Raw genomic sequence first — 24,464 nt, forward strand, 5'->3', positions numbered from 1 at the left:
TTGTACCTATAATCCTACCTACTCAGAAGGCTGAGATGAGGATCCAGAGGTTGGAAGCCGCACTGGGGCAGACAAATCTGTGAGCTTCTTATCTCCAATGAACCAGCAAAAAGTTGGAAGTGGAGGTTACAGGGGTGTGGCTCAAGTAGTAGAGCACCAGCCTTGAGTGAGGAAGCTAGGCAGAGAGTTCAAGCCTTCAAGCCCCACCATCAGTACACACACACACACACACACACACACACACACACACACACACACACACACACACACACACACACACACACACACACACACACACACACACACACACACACACACACACACACACACACACACACCTTCTCCACGCAGCCTCTACTCATATGGTCGAGGCTCTATAAATACCAGAGGTGGAGAATATTGGGTCCTTCACTGCCTTGGATCCATCTCATCTATAAGCCCTCAAACCATCCTGAAGCTGTTACCCACGCAATACTTTAGTCCGGAAGTGGAAATGTCACTCTGAGAGAAATAGGCCATTTTTCCTTGCCTACTGCTCAAGAGTTCAAAGGGGGATTCAAAAGCCTTATCTTTAGACTATTTTGGAAACATCAAAAAAGAACAGCGTTCTGAAGCTATCCCCACAAGAATTGACTTTACAAAGGCTGTCATGAGTCAAATCTAAGCTTAAGATGGTCTTAAAGAATGGAGGTTTTGGGGCTGGGAAGGTGGCTCAGTGGTAGAGTGCTTGCCTTGCAATGCATGAGGCCCTGGGTTCGATTCCTCAGCACCACATAAGCAACAAGAAAAAAAAAAAGCCGGAAGTGGCGCTGTGACTCAAGTTGTAGAGTGCTAGCCTTGAGCTGAAGAGCTGAGGGACAGTGCCCAAGCCCAGAGTTCAGGCCCCACAACCGGACCCAAAAAAGAAAAAAAAGAAAGAAGGGAGGTTTTGTGGGAAGTGACTAAGAGTAGACTGGGAACTCCAAGATAGCAGCCACAAGCTAACACAGAGCACCTATTGCATCAGAAGGAACCGTCAAAGAAACAGCTGAGAGCAGCGGTTCTGAAATAAGAACAAACCTCAGAGATTTGCTTCAATTCGCTCCACCCATATCCTGGTTTATGTTGTAATCCTAGAGACCCAAGGAGGCTAAGATCCAGAGGATTATGATTCAAGGCCAGTCAGAAAAGTTCATGAGACTCTGCAAAATAAACAGCAGAATGTAGGGCTGGAGGTGTGGCTCAACTGGTAGAGCACCTCCGAGCAACAAACCACACAAACATGTAGCCCTGAGTTCAAACCTCAGTCCTGCCCTAAAAAGAAAAAGAAAAAAACTACTCAGTATTCTAATTAGACCTAGCTCAGGTTAGTGGTAAATATCAGCAAAACCTGAACTTTATTACATTAGCAAATAAAGACAATCTTATAAAAGTAGATAAGACAAATTATCTAAGTTGTGTTTCTTCATCTTAAATGAAGGAATTAGACTGTAGATTTCAAAAAAGTTACCTAGTTTGTATTGTTTCATATTATAGGAATATTGTAAATATTACTCTATGTCTGACTTTTTTGGTCTGTGTTTAAACATCTAGTACCCATGCCATAGTTCCTTATTAAAAATTTTAACTAATTATACTTATGATTGGTTAAAATTTCAAAATACTGCAATAATTAAGAATCTGCAAGGTAAGGGCTGGGAAGGTGACTCAGTAGTAGAGCACTTGCCTTGCATGCCTGAGGCCCTGGGTTCGATTCCTCAGCACCACATAAGCAAAAAGAACAAAGCCGGAAGTGGCGCTGTGGCTCAAGTGGTAGAGTGCTAGCCTTGAGCTGAAGAGCTGAGGGACAGCGCCCAGGCCCAGAGTTCAGGCCCCACAACCGGACCAAAAAAGAAACAAAAAAAAAAAGAATCTGCAAGGTATTAATTAAGAAAAAATCATCTTTATTATTTATAGATTCTTAAAGTGAAATAGAATCATAGCCATCATATGCACTGCTACTGGAATTATAAAAAAATAAAAGTCTAGGTGGATTTTTAAAAATAAAGTAAAAAGAACCCTCCTCCTAAAAGGTGGGATTTTCATTCATTTCAATTGGACTATGGGATAATTTGTCCTTGTGACATTGTCAAAAAATGATAAAGCAGCTAGGCACCAGCTCACATCTCTTATCCTAGCAACTCAAGAGGCTGAGATCTGAGGATCACAGTTCAAAAACAGCCTGATCAGGAAAGTCTGTGAGACTCTTATCTCCACTTATCTTCACTACCAAAACAAAACAAAAGAAAGAAAGTGGAGCTCTGGCTGAAGTGGTAGAGAACTATCCTTGAGCACAAAAGCTCTGGGACAGCGCTCAGACCCTGAGTTCAAGCCAAGAGAGAAAGAAAGAAAGAAAGAGATTTTTAACAAACCGAAGCGAGAATCAGCAAATTGCAGATGGAAGATTGGAGATTATACAATCAAAAGAAGAGACATGTGGGGGGAAAGGAATTAAAAAAATGAAGCAGAGCCTCAGAGAACTATGGAAATATGGAATGCCATTAATCAATGTTTGAATCATGGCAATAATAGAGAGAAGGGACAAGAAAGAAATACTCGAAGATGTAATGGCTGAAAACTTCCAAATTTTGATGGAAAATACTCATCTACACAACCTCGGAAGCTCAACAAACTCTAAGTAGAATAACCACAAATACCTTGACCTCGTAGTAAAACTGCTGAAAACCAAAGATAAAGAGGAAACTTTGAAAGCAACAAAAAGACAACTTGTCATATACCAGGAGGATTAACTTTAACTTCGCATAAGAAATAATAATAATGTGGGGCTGGGAATGTGGCTTAGTGGTACAGTGCTTGCCTAGCATGCATGAAGCCCTGGGTTTGATTCCTCAGTACCACGTATACAGAAAAAGCCAGAAGTGGCGCTGTGGCTCAAGTGGTAGAGTGAGTGCCAGTCTTGAGCAAAAAGCTCAGGGACTGTGTCCAGGCCTTGAGGTCAAGCCCCAGGATGGGCCAAAAAAAAAAAAAAAAGGCAGTGGGAACATGCCATATTTTAATGACCAAAAGAAAAACCATGTCAGTCAGGCATTGTATATCCGGCAAAACTGTCTTGCAAAAATGAGACATTTCCAAATGTACAGGGGAAAAATGTTTCTAGCAATGTTATTTTAAAAGAAATGCTAAAGAAATTGTTTCAGGAATAAATTTAGCCAAGAATTTTCCAAATGTATACTCTGAAAACAATATAACATCATCAAAAAAAATTAAATATCTAAATAAATGGGAATATATTCCATGTTCTGCTCATGGAACGAAACATTTACTGTTAATTATAGCATCAGGCATGGGTGGCTCACTCCTGTAATCCTAGCTACTCAGGAGGCTGAGCTATGAGGCTCACAGTTCGAAGATAGCCTGGGCAAGAAAGTCCGTGAGACTCTTATCTCTAATTAACCACTAAAACAGCTGGAAGTGGAGCTGTGGCTCAAAGTGGTAGAGAGCTAACCTTGAGCATAAAAGCCCAGGGACAGTACCCAGGCCCTGAGTTCAAGCCCCAGGACAGGCAAAAAAAAAAGATTACATATTGAGCTGGGAATGTATTTCGATATTACATTTTCCTGATGTGTGCAAGACCCTGGCTTTCCATTTCCCCACCACCACAAAACAAAATAAGAAAATGTATTGTGTGATTCTATTTATAGGAAATGTCCGTGATTGCTAAGAGCCAAGGGAGGGAAAAATGAAGTGTGTCTATTAATAAACTTTGAATATCTTTTAGCAAAACTGAATGTGCTCCTAAATTAGATGGTGCTGATAGTTAAATGACTCTGTGAAGATACTCAAAACTACTGACATGTCCCCTTTAAAAGAGTGAATTCTTTATTATGTACATTATATATCTCAATAAAGCTATGGTAAACAAAAAAGAATTAAATACTCAGGGTTTTTTTATTGTTTGTGTTTGTTTTATTTTGCAGATGGCCAAGAAATTCCCCGTCTTAAGACACAGCCAAGTTAAAAAGAAGGAACTGGGGTTGAATATACATTCTGTTATTAACTATTCTTACTTTCCCCCTGGAATGAAGGATTATCATAGAGAGAACAAGATAGAGACCCATTTTCTCCTTTCTTAAATGGACTAGTTTTTCCATTCATAGTCATCTCTGGAATTAAAGTCCATTTCTAGAAGGATTTTATGCCTTGTGGGTAAGAACTTTTCTAGTTTTTAGAAATTGAATAGAAGCTTGTTTTTTTTTCTTTCTAAACATCTTTCACCTAGTCTGCTTTGAGTATAAAATGCTGATCCATGACATTTCATTTAATGAAACCTCTCATTTGTCAATTGCTCTGCTTATATTTCCTTGCCCAGTATTCACAGCAAACCCAAGAGGCATTTTTTGTCACTTCGTGTGTGTATACCAGTCTTGAAGTTTGCACTTGAGGCCTGGGCACTGACTTTGAGCTTTTGTGCTCAAGGTTAGGGCTCTACCACTTGAGCCATAGCTCCATTTCTGGCTTTTTTGGTGGTTCATTGGACATAAGAGTCTCACAGACTTTTCCTGCGTAGGCTAGCTTTGAACCATGATCCTCAGATCTCAGCCTCCTCAGTAGCTAGGATTACAGGTGTGAGCCACTGGTGCCCAAAGATGTTTTCTTCTTTCTTTTTCCTTTTTTCTTCCTTTCTTTCTTTTTCTTCCTTTCTTTCTTTCCTTCTTACTTTCTGTTTTTCTCTCCCCCTTTCTCTCTTTCTTTCGTTCTTTCTCTCTCTCTCTCTCTTTTTTGTCAGTCATGAGACTTGAACTCTGGGCCTGGGCGCTGTCCCTCAGCTCTTCAGCTGAAGGCTAGCACTCTACCACTTGAGCCACAGTGAGACTTCCAGCTTTTGGGGCTGGGAAGGTGACTCAGTGGTAGAGCGCTTGCCTTGCATGCCTGAGGCCCTGGGTTCGATTCCTCAGCACCACATAAAGAAAAAAGCCGGAAGTGGCACTGTGGCTCAAGTGGAAGAGCGTTAGCCTTGAGCTGAAGAGCTGAGGGGCAGCACCCAGGCCCAGAGTTCAGGCCCCACGACCGGACCAAAAAAGAAACAAACAAAAAAAATTGGGTATGGTAGAGCACACATATAATTCCAGCTGCTTGGGAGGTGGAAAAGGGGGGATCAGAGTTTAAGGCCAGCCTGGGCAGAGTTAGCAAGAACTTATCTGAGAAATAAATCAAATCCAAAGGGCTGCAGATATGGCTCAAGGGGTATAGTCCTTGCCTAGCATGCAAGAGTCCCTGGGTTCAATCTCCATGACCCCTGCTCCAAACACACCACAAAAACTTCCTGCCACTGTCCATTCACCAAAAAGATGAACCTTGATCCACTGCCAGGTTCAGCTTTGTGGTCATGCACTCCATGCAGTTACAAGAAGCTCCGCCCTTTGTCTTACTGCTCTCCTATTTATATCTTGAAATTCTTCATTTTTGAACAGAGCCATTTATATTTTTAGGCTTGCACCCCACCTTTGCTCAAGAAAAGTCTAGTTCTAGCCAGACGCTGGTAGCTCAGGCCTGTCATCCTAACTACTCGCAGGCTGAGATCTGAGGATTGAGGTTGGAAGCCAGCCCAGGCAGGAAAGTCTGTGAGACTCTTATCTCCAATCAACTACTCAGAAAAAGCCAGAGGTGACACAGTAGCTCAAGTAGTAGAGAGCTAGCATTGAGCACAAAGGCCTAGGAACAGAGCACTCAAGCCCCAAGTTCAAGCCCCAGAACTGGCAAAAAAAAAAAAAAGTCAGTCTAGTTCTACAAAGTCCTGACAGAAAATATATCTGGAAAACCACAAAGGAGAGGGCATTCTATTAGGAGGAGCATTTCTGCTCAACTATAAATGAAATGCTGATGGTGATAATGGTGTGTTAATACTTGTGTGAGGCTTGAGATCTTCCGGCTTTGTCCCAAGGTAGAGGTCTTCTACAGTCCTGCAGCTGTTGTCTGTTGGTATCATATTCTTTAAAGAAATGTAGGGGGTTGTGTTTGAGTGTGTGTGTGTGAGAGAGAGACAGAGACAAAAACAGAGACAGACAGACAGACAGACAGAGAGTACTAGGACTTGAACTTGGCCTTGCTTGACTTTTTTCACTCAAGCCTAATGCACTACCACTTGGGCCACATCTCCACTTCCAGCTTTTTGCTGGGTAATTAGATATAAGAGTCTCAAGGTCTTTTCTGCCCAGGTTGCTTTGAACCTTGATCCTCAGATCTCAGTCTCCTGAGTAGCTAAGATTACAGGGTGAGCCACTGGAGCCTGGCTTTTGCGGGTAGAGGGATGGTATTTAATAAGCTCATTTGGGCCTACCTTTGGAGTTGATGTCCAAAGCAGGACATAGGTTTAAGGTTTGGGTCTAAGGCCCTCATTGGTGTCCGGTATCCCTATTTACTTGCTATGACTTCAGACAAATCCTTGTCTCAAAGCTTTGACTTATCTTCTGTAAACTGGGTCATTGTTCACATGAGGCTTTGGGGCCTTGATCATATGTTGATCTGTGTGTGCAGGGCAGATCTGAAACTCTTTTCCAAAGCTTTGGCCATCAGTTTTAGAGGGAAGTGGCCATTAATGTACATATCTTGCTTTCTTGCTTTCATCTCCTTCCTTCTTCTGTTCTTGTGCCAGTCCTGAGGCTTGAATTCAAGGCCTGTTCACTGTCCCTAAGCTTTGTCACTCAAAGCTAGTCACAGTTCCACTTCTGGGCTTTTTGCTTAGTTAAAGACTAGAATCTCATGAACTTTCCTGTCCAGACTGTCTTCAAACTGAATTTCAGTCCCATAAGTAGCTAGGATTACAGGTGGGAGTCATTGGGGCCAGGCTCAGGTTTATGTTTTGATATCAACTCTTCTCTATGGTCTAGCAAAACACTTGAGGTGGCTGAACAATCTTAAAAGCTCATTGCTTCAGGAAGCTCAGGGAGCTCAGACCATTTCCTGTCATGGTCACAGAGAAATCTTGCCAACTGAAATGGCAACTCCTCCTTCTCACATCCTTAGCGTGCCCCTCTATACTTGAGCAGTGTAGAGGTTTGAACTCAGGACCTTGTGCTTGGTAAACTGGTAATCTACCACTTGAGCAATGCCCCCAGTCCCTTTGTTGTTTTAGTTATTTTTCCACTAGAGTTTTGCATGTTTGGGGGCTACCTCAGACTATAATTCTACTTCTGCCTCCATCAAAGCTGAGATTACAGGCATGAGCCACCACACCCTATGTTAGGAACTCAAAGTCCCATTGGATTAGCGCTCCACTCTTATGGCCTTATTTAATCTTAATTGCTTCCCAAAGCCCTTGCCACCTTTGGATCAAGGTTTTACCTTCTTGAGATTATGCTTCAATATTGAGTTTTGGTGGAGATGGTGAAACGGTAGCACCCCATAGTGGGGCAACCCTAATTCCACGGATTTTGTTTAAGTAGATAGCCATGTTCCTGGCTCATGTTGTTTTTCTTTGATTTTTTTAAATTTCCTAGTACTGGGATTTGAACTCAGAACCTGGTTCTTGCTAGGCTGGAGCTCTACTACTTGAGCCATGCCCCCAACTCTCAGCTGTGTTGGCTCATCCCATCTAGGGTTAGCATTGTGAGCAAGGGGAGCAGCAGCCTCTTAGGTAATCTCTATGACAGGACTTTAGATCTCCTCTAGGACTTTATCCTCCGTATCACAATTTGGTTTTGTTGTTGTTGTCTGTGTTGATTCAGGAGCTTAAACTCAGAGCCTGGGCACTGTCCCTTAGCTTTTTGCTCAAAGCTAGTGCTCCACCACTTGAACCACAGCTCCACTGCCCATCCTGCTGATTTTCTGTTTATCCTGATTGCCTTTGGGGGGGGGGGGCAGTCATGGGGCTTGAATTCTGGGCCTGGGTGCTGTCCCTCAGATCTTCAGTCAAGGCAGGCGCTCTAACACTTGAGCTATAACACCATTTCCAGTTTTCTGGTAGTTTATTGGAGATAAGAGTCTCAGGGACTTTCCTGCCCAGGCTGACTTTGAACCGGGATCCTCAGATCTCAGCCTCTTGAGTAGCTAAGATTACAGACGTGAGCCACTGGCACCCGGCTCCTGATAGTCTTTTGTTTTCTGGCTCTTTCTTTCCTCTATGTCTTTAGAAACAGTTCTCTGTACTGCAGAATGAAGTGTGGTGTGAACAGGTGAAATTCATTTAAATCGACTGCACTTTGGGGGCAGCGATGAGGAATAAGAACACTTCACTAAGGGGAGCTGGAGGAGAGTTGGAGTGGGCAGGAGGCAAGGATCATTAATGGTTCTAGGACCATCTTGCCACAGATGGAAATCCTCTAACCCCCACTTCAAGCCCCAAATATTCATGCGTACATCCTTTAAATAAATTAATAAATAGGGAGCTGGGAATGTGGCTTAGTGGCAGAATGCTTGCCTAGCATGCATGTAGCCCTGGGTTCAATTCCTCAGTACCACATACACAGATAAAGCCAGAAGTGGCACTGTGGCTCAAGTATTAGAGTGCCAGTCTTGAGCAAAAGAAGCTCAGGGACAGTGCCCAGGCCCTGAGTTCAAGCCCCAGGTCTGGCAATCATTCAATCAATCAATAAAATTAGGTGCCAGTGGCTCATACCTGTAACCCTATCTACTCAAGAGACTAAGATCTGAAGATCAAGATTTGAAGTCAACCAGACAGGAAAGTCTATGAGACTCTTATCTCCAGTTAATCACCGAAAAAGCCAGAAGTGGAGCTGTGGTTCAAGTGATTAGACCACTAGTCTTGAGAGAGAGGGAGAGAGGGAGAGACAGACAGATAGACCTCAGGGACAGTGTCCAGAGTTCAAGCCCCAGGACCTGCACCAATAAATTTAAATAAATAAGAAGGAAGGAAGGTGGGCTGGGAAGGTAGCTCAGTGGTAGAGTGCTTGCTTAGCATGCATGAAGCACTCGGTTTGATTCTTCAGCACCACAAAAGCAGAAAAAGCCAGAAGTGGTGCTGTGGCTCAAGTGGTAGAGCGCTAGCCTTGAGCTGAAGAGCTGAGGGACAGCGCCCAGGCCCAGAGTTCAGGCCCCATGACTGACCAAAAAAAAAAAAAAAAGGAAGGAAGTTAGGAAGGAAGAAAGGAAAGAAAAACGATCACTAAAGACACTTAAGAAATCTTTGCAGCCTTCCTTGAGATGTTCCTGAATTGATTTCAGTCAAGAGCTGGGAGCCAAAGTGACAGAAACATTCATTTTATGATCACGAGCAGAAACATGTTAGAGCTTTGGTGGCCTACAGGCCCTGGGAATGGGAGGGACCACGCTGCTGGGAATGCAGGCCATGGAGGTGGGTGGAGATTCTAGGATGGGAAGAGAGGGAACTCAGCACATTGGAGCCTCCCATCTGACCCAAAGCTTGGTTTCAGGATGAGTAGACCAACAAGTACAGAGCTTTCCAGAAAAATCTACTTGGAAAATAGTTACCAACCTGGCACTGTGTGCACTTTTCAACCAGGAGAGGACCACAAAGCAATGGTGCTATTTACATTGCCCCTTGAAGTTTTATTATTTATTTATTTATTTATTATTTATCCCTCGGGTCCTGGAGCTTGAACTCTGGGCCTGGGCACTGTCCCTGAGCCCTTTGGTACTCAAGGCTAGCACTCTACCACTTGAGCCACAGATCCACTTCCAGTTTTTGAGTGGTTAATTGGAGATAAGAGTCTCATGGACTTTACTGCCTGGGCTGGCTTTGAGCCATGATCCTCAGATCTCAGCCTCCTGAGTAGCTAGGATGACAAGCCTGAGCCACCAGTGCCCAGGTGCTTTTTTATTTTTTTAAATTTGTGCCCAGGGTACTGGAATTTGAACTTGGAGCCTCCTGCTTGCTAGGCAGATATTGTACTACTTCAGCCATACTTCCAGCCCTGTGGGGTTTTTTTTATTTTAATTTTTGTAAATTGGTATTACAGGGCTTAGAAGGAGGCTCAGTGGTAGAGTGCTTACCTTGCATGCATGAAGCCCTACGTGGTACTGAGGCTAAAGAGGTAGAGTGCTAGCCTTGAGCTAAAGAGCTGAGGGACAGTGTTCAGGCCCAGAGGTCAGGCCCCATGACCAACTCTCCCCACCCCCCAAAAAATTGGTATTATAACAGTGAAGTGCAGAAGGGTTACAGTTCCATAAATCAGGAACTGAGTACATTTCTTTTTGGGACCATGTCACCCCTTCCAGCCCTGTGTTTCTGCTGGGGTTTTTGTTTGTTTGTTTGTTTGTTTTTTGTTTTTTTGGTTGGTCGTGGGGCCTAAACTCTGGGCCTGGGCGCTGTCCCTCAGCAATTCAGCTCAAGGCTAGCGCTCTACCACTTGAGCCACAGTGCCACTTCCGTCTTTTTTTCTGTTTATGTGGTGCTGAGGAATCGAACCCAGGGCCTCATACATGTAAGGCAAGCACTCTACCACTGAGCCACCTTCCCAGCCCCCCTGTGAGCTTTTCAAACCCCTTTCTCTCCTTGCTGGACTATCTTCCTGAAGGGGTAAGGCCTCCACCACCCCTTGGCGATGGCCTCATCTGACTTCTTGCAGGGCAATTAGAAGCAATGTAGAATCTACTGCCTTCTTCTTCAGAAGAGGCTAGGATGCCTAATCTCAAGGGAGTGAGGGGGTCAGGGTGGTAAGTGGGGGGGGGGACAGCAATCCACCCCCAAGTTACTTGTGTTAGTGATTGGCAGTTAGGAGTCCAGCCCAAAGCAGCCTATCCCAGAGGAGGAGAACATGACTGACGGGCCAGTCGATGTTCCCTTGGAATGAGGCTGGGGCGGGGCTGAGTGGGGCTGCTGGAGGGCTGGGCTCATACTTCGTGCTGTCTCCTTGGCAGTGGAATCTGGTGTGTGAGGATGACTGGAAGACGCCCCTCACCACCTCCCTGTTCTTCGTAGGCGTGCTCATCGGCTCCTTCGTGTCTGGGCAGCTGTCAGACAGGTAAGGATACAGAGAGGCCCACGATCTATCCTCCATTCACTGCCTGTCTTGAGGTTGCACTGAATTTCCAGTATTTCTACTGGGTTTGGAGGGAGGGGCAGGGAAGGGAGAGGATCCCTCAGGCTACTGAGTCATGGATAAAAGGAGGAGCTGATGTCTTTCTATTTGCTCTGCCCTCAGCACAGTGCCCAGGCCCTGAATTCAAGCCCCAAGACTGGCACACACACAAAAATAAGTCTGCAGCGATGGCTGGTTCAGGGCTTTTGCAACACACCCTTGAGTGACCCTCCTTGCAGTGTCCTGTGCAACTCATGTTTCGTGTTGTGTTCAATAGGTTTGGCAGGAAGAACGTGCTCTTTGCAACCATGGCTGTGCAGACTGGATTCAGCTTCGTGCAGCTTTTCTCCATCAACTGGGAGATGTTCACTGTGTTGTTTATCATCGTGGGCATGGGTCAGATCTCCAACTACGTGGTAGCCTTCATATTAGGTAGGAACAACCAGTTCCTCCTTCTAACCCTCTGAAAGCCAAGAAGGAAGGGGTGGCCCTTGGGCTTCACTTCCGGAGCTACTTTAAGGGCATGGATTCTTTGAGCCAATCACAGCAGGGGGGGGTGGGGGCGGGGGGGGGGGGGGGGGGGAGACACTTTCAAGGTACCAGCTCTGTGCTGGGCCTCGAAATATATAGCCCAAGAGTAAGAATGAGAGCTGGTAAGAACCAATAACTGGGACACATTCTCAGAAGCTCAGGACCAGGAAAAAGAGATCCTAAGGGAGGGATAGCCTAAAGATGTCTTTAATCTAGCCTTAAAGACATGACTTCTCTGCCTGATAGCCTAAAAAGGGACTTAGGGCAGTTAATACAGAGGGCAGATGGGTGAGAAAGATCCTTGCTTAACAAGAAAAATTCAGTACCAGCCCACTGCGATAGATCGGGTCCAGCTAGAGTCAAAGCCTGGCCCCTAGAGAGTATCGGCTGTGTGCAGGAGGACCTGTCGCACACTGATAGCTACTGGCAGGACTGCTGAGCTGTGGAAGGGAGGATCATCAACTCCTGGGCCATGGGAAAGGCGGCAGGGCTCTCTCTAGCTTTTCTGGAGAGGATGTAAAGTAAGCTCTTAGCAAGAGCCATTCTTAGGAGAACCCCCACAGGGCAAGGTGGAAGGAAGAGCAGACTCCATGGGAGAGGGGAAGCGAACCTATCCTTCTGACACAAGACACCAATTCCTCTTCTGGCTTCTGTGATCCTTCTGTTTGGCTCAGCGCTGTCCCCATCTGTTTCTGTTGTCCTGTTGTAATTATTAATAGGGCCCCTTTAAAAGAAGTCTGGCTCAGCCAGGCACCAGTGCCTCATGCCTGTAATCCTAGCTACTCAGGAGGCTGAGATCTGAGGATCACGGTTCAAAACCAACCCCGGGGCAGTCTGTGATACTCTTATCTCCAATAAACCACTAGAAAACCAGAAGTGGTGCTGTGGCTCAAGTGGTAGAGTGCTCGCCTTGAGCTGAAGAGCTGAGGGACAGTGCCCAGGCCCAGAGTTCAAGCCCCACGACCGAAAAAAACAAACAAAAAAAAGGTCTGGCTGGATGCCAGGAGCTCACCCCTGTCATCCTAGCTACTCAGGAGGCTGAAATCTGAGAATCACAGTTCAAAGTCAGCCTAGGTAGGAAAGTCTATGAGATGATTCTTATCTCCAATTAACTGAGAAACAAGCTAGAAGTGGAACTGTGGCTTGAATGGTAGAGTGCTAGAGTTGAGCAAGAAAGCTCAGGGACAGTGCCCAAGCCCCGAGTTCAAGACCAAGGACTGGCACACACATACATGTGCGCATGTATTTGCGCGTGCGTGTGCGAGTGTGCGCGCACACACACACACACACACACAATGTCTTAAGATCTTTTCTTGCTGGAAAGTCTGTGCATGGCTAGGTGACTATGGCGTCATCAGAGGCTGATGACGCACAGATTTTGGAAGTGCTCTGTTCGCTTAGTTGAAAAGGTATACACCTGCTGTCAGATTGCCAAGATGGATTGTTCAATTCCACTCCTTTAATTATTGGTGAAAGGCCCTTTGCTCTGGGGTCAGCCTTGGTGTCCTGAACATGTCAAAGTCACATGGCCCCGGCAGATAGCAGACCGTAGGCAGGCACACTCAGGAGGAGTCTGTTTGCCTCCTTTCAGGAAAAGAAAAGAGCAGTATTGGAGTTGGGAATGTGGCTTAGTGATAGAGTGCTTGCCTAGTATGCATGAAGCCCTGGGTTCAATTCCTCAGTACCACATAAACAGAAAAAACTGGAAGTGGTGCTTGGCTCAAGTGGTAGAGTGCTAACCTTGAGCAAAAGATGCTCAGGGACAGTGCCCAGGCTCTGAGTTCAAGCTCCAGGACTGGCAAAAATAAAAGAGCAGGACATGGTTCAAAATCATGTGTGAGGCCAAACATGGTATTACATAGCTGTAGTTGCAGCCCTTGGGAAGCTGAGGCAGGAAGATCAAGAGTTCTATGCCAGACTGGGCTAAATGGTGAGACACTGTCTCAAAAATGAAAACAAGGGCTAGGCACTGGTGGCTCATGCTGTAATCTTAACTACTCAGGAGGCTAAGATCTGAGGATCATGGTTCAAAGCCAGCTCAGGCAGGAAAGTCTGTGAGACTCTTATCTCCAATAAATTACTCAGAGAAAGTTGGAAGTGGCACTGTGGCTCAAGTGCTAGAGTGCTAGCCTTGAGCATGGAGAAGCTCCAAAACAGACCCCAAGCCCTGAGTTCAAGACCCAGGACAAAGAAGGAAGGAAAGAAAGAAAGAAAGAGAGAGAGAGAGAGAGAGAGAGAGAGAGAGAGAGAGAGAGATGAAGGAAGGAAGGAAGGAAGGAAGGATGGGGAGGGAGGGAGGAAAGAAGGAAGAAAGGAAGGAAGGAAGAGAAAGAAAGAAAACAAGAAAGAAAGAAAGAAAACAAGAGCCAGACACTGGTGGCTTACACCTCTGATCCTAGCTATTCGGGAGGACACTGAGGTCTGAAGTTTGAAGCCAGCCCAGGCAGCAAAGACTATATGAGACTGTTATCTCTAAATAACCACCACTCTAAATAATTGGAAATGGAGCTGTATTTCAAAGTGGTAAAGTGCTAGCCTTGAGCAAAAGAAGCTCGGGGACAGTGCCCAGGCCCTGAGTTCAAGCTCCATAAGCAACAATTTTAAAAGAAAGAAAAGGGGCTGGGAAGGTGGCTCAGTGGTAGAGCGCTTGCCTTTCATGCTCGAGGCCCTGGGTTTGATTCCTCAGCACCACATAAGCAAAAAGAAACAAGCCGGAAGTGGCGCTGTGGCTCAAGTGGTAGAGCGCTAGCCTTGAGCTGAAGAGCTGAGGGCCAGCGCCCAGGCCCAGAGTTCAGGCCCCACGACCGGTAAAAAAAATAAATAAATTAAAAAAATAAATAAAAGAAAGCAAAGGAGGAGGAGGAGGAGGTAGAGGAGGAGGAGGAGGTAGAGGAGGAGGGGGAGGGGGAGGGGGAGAAGAATGAGGGCACTAGTGGCTCACATCTGTAATCCTAGTTACTAAGGAGGCTGAGATCTAAGGATCACAGTTCAAAGCCAGCCCAGGGAGGAAAGTCCGTGAGACTCGTATCACCAATTAACCACCAGAAAACCAGAAGTGGTGCTGTGGTTCAAGCTGTAGAGCACTAGCCTTAAGCCCTGCACTGCCCTCTCTGCTCCACACAGAGCTATGGTCACCCCCCTCCTCCCTCCCCCCCTGCAGCCTCCCCCCCCCCCCCATCAGGACTGAGTATGAAAACCAGGCGTTGACAGTCAGTGTGTCAAACAGCAATCAATCAGGTTCTAAGTGTAGAAGGCTCATTATTAACTTGGGTCCAAGCCTTTTATTTGGGTGGGGGGAACGGGGCGGGGGCTAGACTTCAGGAAATGACAGGCTTTGAGTTCTGATGTGAGACTTGTCATGTGAGGTTCTCAGGGTCTGAAAGTTTTTAGACAGTGTTATCTATAATGCCGCCCAGTTGGACTCCCCCGTCAGCGTCAGCATCTGGTGTTGGAAGACACCTCTTAAGAACAAAATGGCTGGGGCTGGGAAAGTAGCTCAGTGGTAAAGAGCTTGCCTAGCATGCATAAAGACCTGGGTTCGATTCCTTAGTACCACATACCCAGAAAAGGCTGGAAGTGGTGCTGTAGCTAAAGTGGTAGAGTGCTAGCCTTGAGCAAAAGAAATTCAGGGACATGCTCAGGCCCTGAGTTCAAGCCCCAGGACTGGCCAAAAGGAAAACAAAAACAAAAAAACAAAGTGGCTGCTTCCTGCAGCTCAGCAGTGCACTCTGGTGTTTCAGGGCTTACAAAAGAGCCAAACTCCATGCCTTGTTTTATTTGATTAATCTATAGATTTTTGGGGTGGGGGGGGGTGAGTCATGGGGCTTGAACTCAGGGCCTGGGCGCTGTCCCTGAGCTGCATTTTGTTCAAGGCTAGCACCGCACACCACCTGAGCCACAGCTCTACTTTCAGCTTTTGGGTGGTTCATTGGAGATAAGAGTCTCACAGACTTTTCCTATCCAGGCTGGCTTCAGATGGTGATCCTCAGATCTCAGCCTCCTAAGTAGCTAGGATTACAGGCATTTGCCACTGATGCCCGGCTCCATAACACATTTCTTAAGTGAAATCTAATTTTGTCATAGGCTACTTAAGTGTGATTCATTAACAAAATGCCACTGACTAGAGACTTAAATAAGAACAATTTTTCCGGGGCTGGGAAGGTGGCTCAGTGGTAGAGTGCTTGCCTTGCATGCATGAGGCCCTGGGTTTGATTCCTCAGCACCACATAAGCAGAAAAAGCTGGAAGTGGCACTGTGGCTCAAGTGGTAGAGCGCTAGCCTTGAGCTGAAGAGCTGAGGGACAGCGCCCAGGCCCAGAGTTCAAGCCCCATGATCAACAACAACAACAACAAAAAACAAAAAACAAATTTTCCACAGTTCTGGAGACTAAAGTCCAAGATCAAGGTGCCAACAGAGCTGGGATCTGATGAAGTCTCTTTCCCTGGATCATACATGGCTGCCTCATCCCTGTGTGCTCAGGTGGCCTTTCCCTTGTGCTAGTGGTGGTGGTGGTGGGGGGGGGGGTGGAGAAAGAGAGAGAGGGAAGAAGAGGAAGAAAGCAGGACAAAGTCACTCCCACCCAGAGCTCTCTGGTATCTCTTTTCATAAAGAACAACAGTATGGGCTGAATCTGGGCTGGGTGTGATGGCTCATGCCTGTAATCCCAGCTACTCAGAAGGTGGAAGTCAGAAGGGTCAAGGTTTGTAGTTGGAGGCCAGAAAGCCTAATGAGACCTACAAACTAGTTGTTTCTGCCATCCTAAGTTATGCCAGAGACTATAGATAGGAGGATCACGGTCTGAGGTTAGCCCTTGGCAAAAATGTGAGACCCTACCTGAAAAATAACTAAAGCAAAAAAAAAAAGGACCAGGGCATAGCTCAAGTGGTAGAGCTCCTACCTAGCAAGTGTAAAGCCATGAGTTCAAATCCAAGTATATCAATAAAAAAAAAAAAGAATAGCAATCTTATTGGATCAGGGCCTCATTCTTTTTAAACTTTTTTTAAAAGTTTAAAAAGGGGGCTGGGAAGGTGGCTCAGTGGTAGAGCGCTTGCCTTGCATGCTCGAGGCCCGGGGTTCGATTCCTCAGCACCACATAAGCAAAAAGAAAAAAGCCGGAAGTGGTGCTGTGGCTCAAGTGGTAGAGCACTAGCCTTGAGCTGAAGAGCTGAGGGACAGGGCCCAGGCCCAGAGTTCAGATCCCACGACTGGACCCCAAAAAAAAAAAAAAAGTTTAAAAAGGTGATTACATAAATTTCTCATAGTTCACAGTATTGTGGAATAGTGATACTTAAAGTCACAAACACATTTTAACCATCACAAGGCAAATTGTCATTATCATGATCTATAAAATTTGTGAATTCTCTGAGCTTTGACAATACAATTATTTCTTCCACATCAGATGATATTTATATTTTTTTCCTTTTGCTTAATGTCAGCTGTTCCCTCTTTCCTTCTCTTTCCCTCTTTCCCATCACTGCCTTTGAGTTGCTTAGTTCATTTTCATCTATGTCTAGTGCAGCTGATGGGCCCCTCTGTTCTATGTTTTCCCGTTTCCTTCTGATTCTGTGCCTTCTTCCTAGCTTCCCTCAGATGCACACACACACACACACACACACACACACACACACACACACACACACATATACATATGCATATATAATATATATATACCATATATGTGATCAAGAACATGGAGTCACTTAGCAATTCTACGACAAAATGATTGGAAGTCCTTTGTTTCTCGAGTCCTGTTTACTTTGTCACATCTCCTTGCATTTTGGCTTTAGCATCCATATATCAGGGAGACCATGTGCCATTTATCTCTTTGCTCTTGGCTTACCTAGCTCAAAATGATTTGTTCTAGTCCCAGTCATTTCCCTGCAAATGAAGGGCCTCATTCTTACAATCTCATTTAACTCAATTTCTGCCTTAAACACAGCCACTCTGGAAGTTAAGACTCCAACATATGAAGGAGACACACATTCAGGTCCATAACAAATTTACATAACATGGTTCACATTGGATGTGTACTGTTTAGTGGCTTCTAGTATATTATAACCATCAACTCTAACTTCATAACATTCCCATCACTCCAGAAAGAAACTCTCATGTCCCTCTCCCCCCTAACAATTACCAGTCTACTTTCTCACTCTGGATTTGCCTATTCTGGATGCTTTATATTAATAGAGTGGCTTTGGGGCCTAGCTTCTTTCACTTGTGTTCTCTGGAGGGACCCATGTTACAATGTCCTATTGTCTGAGTTACAACTGCTGGGTTTTTGTTTGTTTGTTTGTTGGTTGGTTGGTTGGTCATGGGGCCTGAACTCTGGGCCTAGGCACTATCCCTCAGCTCTTCAGCTCAAGGCTAGCGCTCTACCACTTTTTTTTTTTTTTTTTTTTTGTCGGTTGTGGGGCTTGAACTCTGGGCCTGGGCGCTGTCCCTCAGCTCTTCAGCTCAAGGCGAGCGCTCTACCACTTGAGCTACAGCACCACTTCCGGTTTTCTGGTGGTTTATTGGAGATAGGAGTCTCACAGTCTCTCCTGCCCCGTCTGGCTTTGAACTGCGATCATGAGATCTCAGCCTCCTGAGTAGCTAGGATTACAGGCGTGAGCCACCAGCGCCCAGCTGCGCTCTACCACTTAAGCCACAATGCCACTTTCGGTTTTCTGGTGGTTTATTGGAGATTAGAGTCTCACAGACTTTTCTGCCCATCCTCCTGAATAGCTGAGATTACAGGCATTACCCACCAGTGCCTTGCACATCTGCTGTTTATATGGTCATCAGGTGGTATTTCTACCTTGGGGCTATTATGAATGAGGCTGCTATGGGTCTCTGAATATTAGTTTTTTTATTTTGTTTTGGTGGTTTTATTTTGGGTTTTTTTGCCAGTCCTGGGGCTTGAACTCAGAGTCTGGCTCCTGTCCTTGAGCCTCTCTGTGCTCAAGGCTAGCACTCTTCCACTCAAACCATTGCACCACTTCCAGCTTTTTCTGTTTCTGTGGTACTGAGGAATCGAACTCAGAGCTTCATGCATCCAAGGCAAGCACTCTACCACGAAGCCACATTCCCAGCCCATTAGCATTAGTTTTTGCATGGATGTTTTTAGACTTATTGTGTTTATGCCTAGGAGTGGAATTTCTGGATCCTGTGGTAACTGTTTGTTCAATCTTTTGAACATCTACTAGACTGTTTTCAAAATGATTGGCAACATATTTGTGGGGTGTGTGTGTGTGTGTGTGTGTGTGCGCGCGCGCGTGCACAGGCACCAATATTGAACTCAGGATCTCTGGCTCTTGCTTGGCTTTTTCCACTCAAGGCTGGTGTTCTACTACTTGAGCTATACTTCTATCTGGGCTTTTGGTGGTTCATTGAAGATAAGGGTGTCACAGATGTTCTGTCTGGGCTGGCTTCAAATGGCAACCTTCAGATCTCAGCCTCCTGAGTAGGTAGGATTACAGATGTGAGCCACCAGTGCCTGGCACACTAGCAATTTTATCTACACCATGACCCATGTCCTCTTCCCAACCAGACAGGGAGCTTCCTGGGACTAGGCCTGGGTCACAACACAGTACAAACAATGGGCGCCAGCAACTTGCGCAGCATGCTTACACATTCATCCCTCAGCTCATCCTTGGAAGATTTCAAGGCAGCTCATCATTTAAATACAATAAAGCAATGATAACATAAAAGTTAAATATAGGGGCTGGGAAGGTGGCTCAGTGGTAGAGTGCTTGCCTTGTATGCATGAGGCCCTGGGTTCGATTCCTTAGCACCACATTAAGCAGAAAAAGCTGTAAGTGGCGCTATGGCTCAAGTGGTACAACGCTAGTCTTGAGCTGAAGAGCTGAAAGATAGTGCCCAGGCCCGCAGTTCAGGCCCCACGACTGACAAAGACCAAAAGTAAAGAGCCGGGTACCAGTGGCTCACGCCTGTAATCTTAGCTACTCAGTGGGAGGCTGAGATCTGAAGTATTAAAAAAAAAAAAAAAATCCTTATGGAAGCTGGCGCCAATGGCTCATGCCTGTAATCCCAGATACCCAGGAGGCTGAAATCTGAGGATGGTGGTTCCAAGCCAGCCCAGCAGGAAAGTCCATGAGACTCTTATCTCCAACTAACCACCAGAAAACTGGAAGTGGTACTGTGGCTTGCCTTCAGCTAAAAAGCTGAGGGACAGCGCCCAGGCCCAGAGTTCAAGCCCCACAATGGACAAAAAAAAAAGTAAAGAGTTGCTAATCCTAGCTACTCAGGAGGTTGAGACCTGAGGATCATGGTTCAAAGCCAGATTGGGAAAGAAAGACTGGCCCATAAGACCCTGATCTCCAATTAACAACCAGAAAACCAGAAGTGGCTCTGTGGCTCAAAGCAGTAGAGTACTAGCCTTAAGCAAAAGAGCTCAGGGACAGTGCCCAGGCCCTGAGTTCAAGCCCCACAACTGACCAAAAAAAAAAAAAAAAGTAAAGAGTTGTGTCTTAAAGAGAACAACAACAATCTGGGTACTAGTGGCGCAGGCCTGTAATCCTAGCTACTCAGGAAGCTGAGATCTAAGGATTGTGGTTCAAAGTCAGTTCATACAGGAAAGTCCATGAGACTTTTATCTCCAGTTAACTGCTCCCCCCCCCCAATAAAAAATGTTGGAAATGGAGCTGTGGCTCAAGTGGTAGAGTGCTAGCCTTGAGTAAAAAACCTAAGGGACAGTGCCCAGGCCCTGAGTTCAAGTGTTAGGACTGTCACATGGGTGTGTGTTCTCATATGCGTGTGCACATACACACACACACACACACACACACAAACTACAGGGCAGAGGAGGAAAGATCCTGAGTAAGCAGTTCTAGGAGTCACCCTGGTACCTGTCTCCCTGTAACAGTTGCTCTTCTAATGTTCCTCAGAGGACGTTGGGCTCTCACTGGTTTGGTGACTTGCTCAGGAAGGGAAAATACAAGTCTTCAGTCTGAGAACACAACTTCATTCATTCCCCCTGCCTGTTTCCACCTGAGTCTCTGTTGAAAGATTGCTTTATAGGACCAAGGCTTTGCCTCATAGGTCAAAGGGACATATCTTAAATCCTAGCTGTATCACTTACTATAGAAATAGGAATTCAGGCCAAACCACTTTCATTCTTTAAGTCTTAGCCATGTGTGTGTAAAACAGGAGTGATAGTAGTTCTTATATCATTCTTGTGAAGCAGCAATAAGATAAGCCTATGTAGCACTTAGCCTACACATGGCTTAAAGGACCTACACCAAAGAAATGCCAGCTGTGATGATGATGATGGGGATTGTGATGAAGTCAAGGAAGGAAAAGTGAATATCAATGAGCAGTAGGTAGTGTTAATAAGGAATGATTGGAGTTTCGACCATCCATGCTGTTCTACAGGAAGGGATCAGAGTAATAGAGCTTCAAAACTTCTGTCCACAACAGGCAAAGTTTTAACAACTCTCTTTTAGGCAGAGACCTAAATTTAATCAATGAAAGGGATCAGGGCCCAGTGGTACAACTTCTTCCTCTTTCTTTTTTTTTTTTTTTTTTTGGGTCCGGTCGTGGGGCCTGAACTCTGGGTCTGGGCGCCGTCCCTCAGCTCTTCAGCTCAAGGCTAGCGCTCTACCACTTGAGCCACAGCACCACTTCCAGCTTTTTTCTTTTTGCTTATATGGTGCTGAGGAATCGAACCCAGGGCCTCATGCATGCAAGGCAAGCACTCTACCACTGAGCCACCTTCCCAGCCCCTCTTTCTTTTTCTTTTTATAACATCAATGTTTATTGCATAAATACTGTACTGAAAGCCCAAGTATTCAATTTACACACGGAAATTATACAATCATATACTGCTTCACAAAAACAATAAATGCAGTACATTCTACAAAAGCTACTGTACAGAAATTTAAAGATTCCAAGGATCAAAAGATACAGCTGAGCTGGGCGCCAGTGGCTCACAACTATATTCCTAGCTACTCAGGAGGCTGAGATCTGAGGATAACGGTTCAAAGCCAGCCCGAGCAGGAAAGTCCGTGAGACCCTTATCTCCAATTAACTAGCAGAAAACCAGAATTGGTTCTGTGGCTCAAGTGGTAGAGCACAAGCCTTGAGCTGAAGAGCTCAGGGACAGTGCCCAAGTCAGAGTTCAAGCCCCATGACCGACTTAAAAAAAAAAAGATATAGCTGAAGAAACCAGGTAAAAATTTGGCAGCCAATAATTTGACAGGGAAGTTGCAGGCTTGCATGAATTTAAATATGTGAAACTGAAAATATTGAGTTTAGAGTAATCATTGTGCTTTGTGTTGATCTGAAAAATGTAACACTTTCTTCCTCTTTCTTAACAAGGTTATAAAGGTATAAAGTGCTCTTGCCTCATGACTCTACAGGATTCTCATTTGGTCCTGTGCACTTTTGTTTTCCACAATCAAATCCTCAGCTACTTACTGTTAAAACAAAGCCAGGAAGCTTTAGAAATACAATACCTCTTAAGCCAGATGCCAGTGGCTCATATCTGTAATCCTATCTACTCAGGAGGCTGAGATCTGAGGATCATGGTTCAAAGCCAGCCCTGGAAGAAAAGTCCATGAGATTTTATCTCTAACCAGTTTTAAAAAAACAATTGGACATACAGGAGCAGCTCAAGTGATAGAATGCCAGTCTTGAGTGAAAAAGCCCAGTGAAAGTGTAAGGCTATGAGTTCAAGCCCCAGTATATTCACAAGAAAAGATCCATATCTCATAAGTCTCATATTCCTCAGGAAAACTCATCCTGTCAGTTGCTAAGTCCTAGATCCCTTCCCTCTTCCATTTCTCTTATCTAGCTTTTTCATTCTGGGCATACACCTTTTTTCTCTTTCTGAGTAGTGATGACTTGAACTTATTCCAGGTAATAATATAAAAAGAAATACTAGCTGGGCACTGATACTTTACGCCTATAATTCTAGCCATGGAGGAGGCTGAAATCTCAGAATCCCAGTTCAAAGCCAACCCAGGCAGGAAAGTTTGTGAGACTCTTACCTCAAATGAATCACCAGAAAACCAGAAGTGGAGCTATGTGAGTCAACATGGTAGAACACTAACCTTGAAGAGAGGAAAAAGAAAAAAAAAAGTTCAGGGACCACACCCAGACCCTAAGATCAAGCCTCATGATCAATACCCTCTGCCCCCCACTAAAAAAAGCAAACACTAACGTGAGTGAACATGCTAATACTCCTCCCTTGTTTTAAACAGGAACAGAAATCCTTGGCAAGTCAGTTCGTATTATATTCTCCACATTAGGAGTGTGCACGTTTTTTGCAATTGGCTACATGGTGCTGCCACTGTTTGCTTACTTCATCCGAGACTGGCGGCTGCTGCTGCTGGCGCTGACAATGCCCGGCGTGCTGTGCGTCCCGCTCTGGTGGTGAGTGTGATTTGTCCTCTTTGCTGCAGTGGCAGTGTCTGGAGCTGAGCCTTGGTGCTGGCCTGCATAGAAAGCCTGCCTGCCTTCTATTGTAACTTGCCCATCAAAGCCCAAAGCAGAAGCTGATAGGGTTTCTGCCTCTTTGTGGGTGGGCCTGGGCACTTGGGGAGTTTTATGGTCCATTATCCACAAGCCTCTAGTCTCTGGAATTCCAATTCCTTCTCAAGACTCTCCCCACTCTTGTCTGTGGCTGGTTGTTGTTGTGTGTGGAGCTGGTATTGTGAAGTCCGTTTTGTTTTTGTGTTTTAAAGCTCCGCCTCCTGTTTTGACACTTTTCTCTCAAAAAATCTCTTTCTCTCTTCAACGATCAGCTCTGTATCTATCCAGGCCTTTTGCATAGGGAGATTCAAACAACAGAGCACCACAAAACATCATACTGAACATATGCAAACTTTTCTTTTCTTGTTATTAGTTCCTGAACAATGCAGTATAACAGCTATTTATACAGCGTTTATATACTCTGTTAGGTATTAAGAGGCTAGGAGTGGCTCAGTGGTAACTCATGTAATTAGTATGTGCCAGAGCCTGGGTTCAATCCCCAGCACCCAATTTCAAGAAAGGGTACTATATATACATTTTATTAGATATTATGAGGAAACTAGACATGATCTCAAGTATATAGGAGGATGTCTATGGATTTTATGCAAAGACTATGCCATTTTATATAAGGGACCTGGGCATCTAAGGACTTTAAACAGGGCTGGGAAGGTGGCTCAGTGGTAGAGCGCTTACCTTGCATGCTCGAGGCCCTGGGTTCGATTCCTCAGCACCACATAAGAAAAAAGAAAAAAGCCAGAAGTGGCGCTGTGGCTCAAGTGGTAGAGCACTAGCCTTGAGCTGAAGAGCTGAGGGACAGCGCCCAGGCCCAGAGTTCAGGCTCCACGACCGGACCAAAAAAAAAAAAGGACTTTAAACAGCGCTTGTATAGTTGTCCAGGTCACAGGAGGTTCTAGACCCAATCCCTGATGGATACTAAAGTGCATACATGGATTATTTGTGATACTTAGGGACCAAGGTATATCTGTTTATCTGCTTTATCTTTTTCTCCCCCCTGGAGCCTGAACTCAGGGCCTAGGCACTGTCCTTGAGCTTCTTTTGCTCAAGGCTGGCACTCTACCACTTGAGCCACAGCACCACTTCTGGCTTTTTCTGTTTATGTGGTACCAAGGAATCGAACCCAAGGCTTCATGCATGCTAGACAAGCACTCTACCACTAAACCACATTCCCAGCCCTATCTGCTTTGTCTTAAAGAGTGAATTAGAGTAGTATTCTCTTCTTTCCTTCCACAACTCCCCCAATTCAACTTTAGTTCTTTTTCTCCCTCTGTCCCTCCCTCCCTCTCTCTCCCTTCCTTCTTTTCTTTGTTCTTCTTTCCTTCCTTTCTTTTTTCTTTTCCTTCCTTTCTTCTTTTTTTCCTTCTTCTTTCCTTCCTTCCTTTTTTCCTTTTTTTTTTGCTGTTAGAGTGCTGTGTATTAAAACCACAGCCTCAAGCATTCTAGCAAGTGCCTTACTGCAGAGCTATA

The 24,464-nt window shown here is 45.2% G+C and overlaps 1 protein-coding gene across 4 annotated transcripts in view; it reads left to right on the forward strand.

Annotated features, from left to right (window-relative positions):
- The window catches only part of LOC138807893 (solute carrier family 22 member 4), a 62,859-nt gene that overhangs the window by 13,781 nt on the left and 24,614 nt on the right, over positions 1-24,464 (forward strand). The window contains exons 1-4 of one of the 4 annotated variants that reach the window (XM_069993699.1): positions 4,156-4,185; positions 10,877-10,919; positions 11,254-11,408; positions 22,709-22,880. In XM_069993699.1, the coding sequence (XP_069849800.1) occupies positions 11,285-11,408; positions 22,709-22,880 (296 nt within the window). In that variant the 5' untranslated portion in view covers positions 4,156-4,185; positions 10,877-10,919; positions 11,254-11,284. Of the gene's footprint in view, positions 1-4,107; positions 4,186-10,815; positions 10,920-11,253; positions 11,409-22,708; positions 22,881-24,464 lie in introns of those variants that run through there. The other 3 variants (XM_069993696.1, XM_069993698.1, XM_069993697.1) reach the window with 3 other exon arrangements.

The sequence above is a fragment of the Dipodomys merriami genome, unplaced genomic scaffold, assembly GCF_024711535.1.
Source record: "Dipodomys merriami isolate MVZ:Mamm:240054 unplaced genomic scaffold, mDipMer1.0.p SCAF_44, whole genome shotgun sequence".
NCBI lineage: Eukaryota > Metazoa > Chordata > Mammalia > Rodentia > Heteromyidae > Dipodomys > Dipodomys merriami.